The 8,223-nt window shown below is 41.6% G+C and overlaps 1 protein-coding gene across 1 annotated transcript; it reads right to left on the minus strand.

The window, feature by feature from the left end:
- Positions 1–3,106: 3,106 nt before the first annotated feature.
- LOC145720021 (arylsulfatase H-like) lies at positions 3,107–8,046 on the minus strand (the record flags this gene model as incomplete). The annotated part of the gene is made up of 4 exons (XM_081811661.1): positions 7,902–8,046; positions 5,669–5,794; positions 4,638–5,061; positions 3,107–3,392 (listed from the first exon to the last, which is right to left on the minus strand). Coding segments are annotated over exons 1-4 (981 nt in total), but the record flags the coding sequence as incomplete, so codon positions are not given.
- Between the last annotated feature and the right edge of the window lie 177 nt (positions 8,047–8,223).

The following is an 8,223-nucleotide window of genomic DNA, read 5'->3' on the forward strand; positions in this document are numbered from 1 at the left end:
AAAAGTTATAATTAATAATATCTTGAAATATTATATTAAATATATAATATAATCTATTATAGAATACAAAAAATCTATTAAAATATTGTATAATGTTTGATGATTATATACTATATAATAGTGTTATATAATGGTTACTTATTATATAATACTAATAGATAATATTTTATCGTATAATATGTAATTTTATTATATAACATTTAATATATCATTTTAGTTTGTAATGAATGATTTTCTTATCTAATATTTAAGAAATATAATATATAATATATATAAAATATGACATATACTACCTGTAAGAAATATATATTATACAATATATAAGAATATGTATTTATTTTACAAGTTACATAATAATATATACACACATTATATACACACACTGCGTATACACATACAATATATTAGAAAGTATGAACTAGTATGTAGAACACATCATCATCACTCAAAATTCAAATAACCATTAAATATTAGGCCTGTCAGTTAAAAGAAACTTACAAACACTAATAAAACAGAGAAGACAGTTCAAAAACTGACATGTCCAGGAATAAATTCGCAGAGTCATACCCTTGCTCCAGAGAGCATGAGCCCCACCCCTAAAGGATGCACTATCCCCATGCCCTTCTAAAGGTTGCATCTGACCTGCAGGTTATTCTTGTAGTTAAGCACGCGACCATAATTAATACTTCACTAGACTCAGCAAGCATCGTGCTGATGTGTGGACAATCTCTTAAGGGGACAAAGGACTTTTTTTTTTTAATATTTTATTTATTTGTCAGAGAGGGAGAGAGCACAAGCAAGGGGAGCGGCAGAGGCAGAGGGAGAAGCAGGCTCCCTGCTGAGGAAGGAGCGTGACTTGGGGCCCGATCCCAGGACCCTGGGATCATGACCCGAGCTGAAAGCAGAAACTTAACCTACTGAGACACTCTGGCATCCTGGGGACAAAGGGTTTTGGAAAAAAAAAAACAAGTAGAAAGCTGATCTAGCCACATCCCAAACTATGCTGATTTAACTGATTTAAGCATAAACTCATTAACCTTTCTGTTTCCTTGTTTAAAAGGGATTTGTTTTAGAAGCCACACTGGCCATTTTTTAGAAATGTTGCAGCTAGAAATTAATATATTTTAAAGCCCAGATTACGGAAGATAAAGGTTATAATGGCTTCTTGGTAAGAGAATAATTACATGCAAATTATGAGTTCTCATTAGAGTTGGCTATTGTATTTAGCATAAAGGTTATTTGTAACTTATACCACGTAAATAAAATACGTGCCAATCCTTTTGTTTTTTGGAAATGCATATATGTAAGCTTCTGTGTATGCAATGTATAAAACATGTAAAAGCGTGTGTGTATACGTATGTGCATATGGCAACAGAATAGTCATAAAATCTCTTACAAGACAAAAATACAAGGAAAGAAGGCAAGAATGAAAAGCTGCTAAAATATGTTTTTAAAGTACAAGTTCCCTCGAATAGAGAATTTAAAATATTGCTGAATGCTTGGAGTCTTCAGGACATTCGCTTTGCATGCCGTTCCAAGGACACCATTGTTATGGCTTCTTCCTGAGAAGGTTGTTAACTTGGGAAATGATCTTAAGTTTTATCATCATATTGCAAAGTAGAAACAAACCCACACACAAAAGACACTTCTCTGATTTTTGATCTGCCTCTGGTTTTGATATGATTTTCATAAGCCATGAAGGGGAAAAAAACACAGCATATTGGGAAGATGTCATGCAGAGAAATACCTACTTTTCATTTCTCCCATGTAAACGGTATTAGCTTGGGAATGCAATTAAAAATATTACTAAATGCAGTTAATAGTATTTACAGCGCATCTGCATCGTGTATTTACACAGACTACAAAATAAACATAATTAGCTGTTCATGGCAAACTCTGCATATAAACATGGACAGAAAGTCTTTTTGCATAAAACTGCTCTCTGACTCGAGATACAAATGCGGCAAAATGCCTTGTTTCCAAAGCAGATGATCCTGGACGATAATAAACATCAAGGAAAGAAATCATAATCTTACAACTACAGTAAAGTTACAATGTTAGAGTTGTTTTTACTGTAGCAGGTATCAATGTTTGTGTGTATTTGCCAGGGAATTAAAATATATATATATATATATTGTAGCATGCATATATAGACATATAAACAGTATATGTAAATGTATACATATATGAACATTAATATTTAACTTGCATGGATAGGTTTTAAATGTTAATTTAAATTATATTCTTAGTTGATTTAATATCAATAGATATTAAATGCATGTTTATATATACCTAATATATGTAAAAGTAACCTTTTTATATTTAAGAAACTTAAAAAATTTGGGGCGCCTGGGTGGCTCAGTTGGTTAAGCGACTGCCTTTGGCTCAGGTCATGATCCTGGAGTCCCGGGATCGAGTCCCTCATCGGGCTCCCTGCTCGGCAGGGAGCCTGCTTCTCCCTCTGACCCTCCCCCCTCTCATGTGCTCTCTGTCTCTCTCATTCTCTCTGTCTCAAATAAATAAATAAAATCTTTAAAAAAAAAAAAAAGAAACTTAAAAAATTTAAAATTCTGTGAATATTAGTTTAGGTGGTTCTGCACAGAACACTTTTCAGAAGCTTCTACTAGTAGAAGAAAAAAAAAATCATCCTGTGCTTCAAAAGTAAAATACAATTTTTGAGATGAAAAAATACTCCATCATGTCCAATTGAAGGAAAAGGCTATTTGGAAAGCACGCTCAGTTGTTTTATGGATATGCATGTGGTGCTTCTCCTCGACCCAACCTGTCTCTGCAGCAGTCCCCGCCCTCATTCGTGACCTTTTGTGTTCGTTTCCACATTGAACCCTTATGAATTTGAAACAAATGGCTTCAGTTTAGGTAAATTCCCTCCCGCGTTTCTAAGCATTTCTCGTAAAAAAATGAGCTAATGGGAAAAACACATTTCCTTTTATATCCATCAGAATGATGGGGAAGGGCAGTATCTTTTACAATGCAACTTCATCCATTTTGAACAATGAGTCTTAATTTTAAAGACGGGAAAATCCCATATTTATAATTGTGACTGTTTTCTTGGGGGGGGAATAGTCAGTGATTTTGCTGCACCTACAGCCAGATCTTGAATTAGTTCCCTGGAACCAATATTTGCCGACTGCCCAAGATCCACAAGGGGCTGTCCGTTGTTTGAAGCAACCAGGATGCATTCACTTTCTCTAGCCCATGCATCAGATACTTTAGATTGTTTTTCTCGACACTTACCCACCATCCAATCCATTTCTTCGACATTATCCCCATAGAGTCCGTATTTACTGTGCCCCACAAACTTCTCTTTGGTGATCAGTGGAGTGTGGACATGCAGGAAGGACACAAAGAGGAGGAAGGGGCTGCGTTTATACCTAAGGGGTGAAATGTGAACTGAGTTATCATCACAAACAAAGGCGTTTTCTCCCCTGGGATAGGATTCCTCATCAGCTGAAAGATCTCGCAACAGTTGACAGAGGTTGTCTAGGTCCTCACATGACCAATATCACTCAGGAGATTAACAACTAGCACAGCAGGACATCAGCGGAAAGGCCGTGAGTAGGAAGAAAGAATAGCGGGACATTTGCATTAGCAACAAAATAGTGATTGCAGTCTGTCTTCTGAAGAAAGACTTCTTCATTCCTTCCTCCTCCTCCTCCTCCTCCTCTATGCTGTCTGGAATGTAAATGTGATGGCTGGAGCTTTGGCATTAACTTTGGGCCAGGAGGCTGCTTGCACAGAATCACAGGTAGCAAGATAGAAGGAGCTAAGATGCTAATACATCTTGTTTGCTGTGTTCTGCATTTTAATGTCCCATGGAGCCATTTAAGATTCCTCCTTCACATGCTTTTACAACCGGGCATTATAAAGGGGGAAGGGCATAGAGATTGGGTGTGTTCTATCAAAGACAGCCCATGGGAGTGACAAGCAGAGTTGAGTGACTGCATTCTGACCACTGTGTTAGAGCAAAGGATCAAAGCATATGAATGGATGAGATCCCATTGTCGGACGCATCATCCCCACAGAGTTATACCTTTTCCTCTTCCATCCACTCCCCTGTACCCCATACACACCAGGTCAATGAGCATCCACACCCACAACTCAATCTGCTTCTAGTTGGTAACCTAGAAGGGAGCTGGTATGCAAAGACGGGAGACCATTACCTTCATGCCCACGTGGCTTGTATTGAACACATAAAACCTCAAAATAGGTATCTATACATAGAATCACTCCCTCATTATTCATGGACACAGAAGGATTTTCGGGCTGCTTCTAAGGCAAACCAAAATCAACATCAATCCCAAAGACTGAATCCATTTAGATCCCAATCCATATTGAAGTGATACGGATCAAAGCATAAGGATTCGTTTTTATGAAAAAGAGTGAGCACAATATATTTCTTTACCATTTCAGAGTTTACAATTTGCAGGAAATTTAACATTCAATTTTATTCTAAGTAGAGATTCTACTATATGGCAAATATCGCGCGTGCACGTGAGCACTCACACACACACACACACGCACACACACGAAGGCCCATATCCCCAAGATGAACCCGACTTCTCCAAAACACAGACAAAATTCCCATGCATGGAATCGGGCCGGAAATGACTCCATACCTGTCGATAAAGGCAAGTGCCTCCTTCAGCAATAGGGAAGCCACTCTTTCCTCCCGCATCGGCTGCTGGATGATATCATCGTTTCTCATAAGAATACAGTTCCAACGCCGAGTAAACCCGTAACTGGAGTACCAGGAAATGAAAAACAGGAAGGCAAGAAGAGCGAAGGTGAGGATGACCTTCCACGGAACGGCGAACCAGCGGGCGAACTTGGGGATGAGGAGCAGGAGGGGGACGAGGCTGAGCACCACCGTGGAGATCCAGAGTTTGATCCTGAGCCAGCGGTGCAGCTCTGGTGTCTTGGACGTCTGACAATCGCTTATCAGGCCAAAGGGCAGCCCGTAGAAGTAGTCAAACCCATGGTTGAGGGGGTGGTAACAGTGATCACCCCGAGAGGCACAGCTCAAACCCTGGTGCCACTTGCCTGCAGGAGAAACAAAATGGCAGCAGATACATCTACCTGTTTCTAGAACGTGGGCTTCACTTAGCAAAAGTTAAATACGACTTACACTCCCTTGCAATGGGGATATCTTCTTGGTACCCCAATCACCTCCCTGAGGATGCTAAGAAGGTTCCCATATTTGTCACCAACACTGCTTTCCCTACACCCTGCATCTTTCAGACTAAAACAGGGCAGTAGAAACCCCTTTGCTTGCTGCTCTCTCTCTCCAAAATAAATAAATCTTTAAAAAAATTTTAAAAATAATAAAAATAAATAAAAACGCACTCACTTCTCTGCTAGTAATGATGTCATAAAAGTAGTATACCCCCCACCTCGCCCCCTACAGAATATTCCATTTTGGTGATAGCAATGGATGAGCCCATTTGCTTTTGGTTCCCGTGATTCTTCCAATACCCTGCTCGAGATACTAAAGGTCCTGGGTAATCGTGCATTAAATCCCTACCCCACGCGTGTCCTCACAGCAAGAGGTCGCTGGAGTGGGTCCAGCTGACGTCCCGGGGAAGCTCGGTCCCAGTGAAAGGGGACGTGCACAAGCATGCTTCCGAGCTCAGAGTCCTGCGTCCCATACCTATGAGCCCCGTGCGGTAGCCGCGATGCTGCAGCAGTGTGGCAAAAGTCGTCTCATTGGCGGGCAGACCACCCGAGCCTCCGAGCCAGGTGAGCTCGCGGTTCAGGTTGAAGCGAGATGCCATTCCTGAAGGCACAGGAGGAAGCACCCCATGAGTCCCACAGTCCCTCTTTCTTGACAGTCATGACAAACCCCAGGATTCATCCTCCTCTCCTTGAAGTGTCTCCTACTGAGCCCCCACCGTGCTGTTCTTTCCCGAACGTTCCCTTGCCTTTTTGCCTCTACTTAGCTTGTCCTCACATTTGCCAGACGCGGATGTTCTGTGGGGATCGGGATCACGAGCTCAATACACGACACGCCCGGTCACACTGGAATTTCATATGAACAATGAATAATTTCTTAGTACAGGCATGCCCCCCATGTTGCACGGGGCATACTTGTACTTAAAATCTAGGCACTGATGATTCAAAATTCAAATATAACCGTGCATGTGACTCTGGGGATGATATCCTTGGACCTTGGTTCTGAACTTTGATGTCATCTTTCTACATGGTGAGAAACCCAGGTCTCCTCCAGACCCTCCTCTGAAGTTGAGGTCCTAGACATCTCTATACTTAGGAGCCCAAATCTCAACATGACCAACACAGAGTCCATGGTCATCATACTTCAAACCTGCCTCAACCAAGGACACCATAATCCTCCCCAGCCACCCAATCCATGAATTCCTTTGGGATCCTCCCTCTCACTCAGAGTCACCTCTTCTGTCCAATCCCATGTCAAGTCCTGATAACTCTAACTGGGTAAACGGTTTGGATATTTATCTCCAACGCCATAGCTTTCGAGCAGAGATTCAGCTGGGCTGTGCTTTGATGTCCACAAGCCAATCTCTGTCCACCCTCCCAGGCATCTTCTGAAGAACCCTTCCAGCCCATGTCCCTCCCCTGGTCAAACCTCATTACTGTCCGTCCATCACCCTCTGTTGAAATCTAAATCTGGGGTGGAGTTTACACAGTGTTTGGTAATCTGAGACAACTGATTATTGCTGTGGCTACCTCATTCGCCTAGCGCACTCATGCCTGACTGCATTGTCTATGTGTGCCACTTCCTCTGCTGAGCACACCCTCCCTCCTGACTCCTCACATTTCAAGGAACTTCATCCAGGAGGACTTTCCTCGGATGCTGTAGAGGTCCCTATGGGCTTCCAGCGCTCACTGAACTATTCTTTGCATCTCGACCACTGGAACTCTTGGTGCCTTGAGGTGCATATGTCCTACTTATGTTACAACTACCAAGAATAAACCTATAAATGAAAGGCATCACACAACCATGCACAACCAATAAAAAAAATCAAAATATGTTAAAATAGCATTGTGATCCAATCTGCTTCTTGTTTTTCCATTCTCAACAGAAACAGGTACATTAAAAAGGATGCCTTTTGCCAAATCCTAAAAGACAAAAGCCTACCTATCATTTTCAAGAAAAGTGGTTACATCTTTTAATTAATTATAAATATATGTATAGATGTTAGTGTGTGTATAAAAATTTGACGGAGCAGAACTTTGATCCCATCTTGCTACATGGTGAGAAACCCATGTCTCCTCCAGACCCTCCTCTGAAGTTGAGGTCCTATGTAGACGTCTCTATACTTGGGTAGAAACTTAGATGGATAGAAACTTAGGGATTGGGAATATCGGTAACTTCTACATCATAAAAGGTTCAATATGTTGTAGCTGAGTATAAAAATTGATATCCATAATGTTGATTCTACAACATCATCTTGTGTGTGTGAGAGAGAGAGAGAAAATGTATGAGTCTCCTTCTTTTCCATGTTCTTCTCAAGAGCTTCTTCTGGTTCCAATCGCATGCCCGGACACTGGACAGACCCACTTTTCTTGGAACTATGACATGCTTTCTGCTAGCTTGAAGACAAAAGGAACATATTGAAGGCTCTGACTACAAGTACTTGCAGATCCTACAAGCAGCTGGGATATTGCTCTCCAGAAGCCCAAACCCTTCGTTGTATGCACACAGGCGAGCAGGCTTGGTGGACCCTGGCAAGAGACCCACCTGTTTACGCTGTATAGCGTCAAGGTAAACAACACGACCCCCATTCGCAAGTAGATTCTTAATACCAGAAGTGACCTTTTGAGAATCCTTACGAAGAGTAGCAAAAAATAAAGAAGAAGAAAGCATGACATAAAGACAACACTGTCCTTGCATTGCCCTGTCGCACCTGATCGGATGGGGTACCGGCCCGTCAGGAAGGCAGCCCGACTCGGGGTGCATACGGAAGCAGCTGACAAGTGCTGGGTGAGCCTCACGCCCTCGTTTGCCAGGCGGTCAATATTCGGTGTGCTGCGGACAGAAGGAGGATTCATCACGCGGGTTTCTAATTCTCAACGAAACAAAGAAGATTCAAAGCCATTCTGTTCTGAGTCCAGCTGACTCTGTTTCCAGTAAACCTAAAATACATGCCTTTTAAGCTTCAATCCATCTACCTGTTTAGAGGCCTCCTCGATGGTCACAAGGAAATGGAAAGCAGACTTTAAAACAGT

The sequence above is a fragment of the Leptonychotes weddellii genome, unplaced genomic scaffold, assembly GCF_054177405.1.
Source record: "Leptonychotes weddellii isolate Sample4059 unplaced genomic scaffold, ASM5417740v2 HiC_scaffold_9230, whole genome shotgun sequence".
NCBI lineage: Eukaryota > Metazoa > Chordata > Mammalia > Carnivora > Phocidae > Leptonychotes > Leptonychotes weddellii.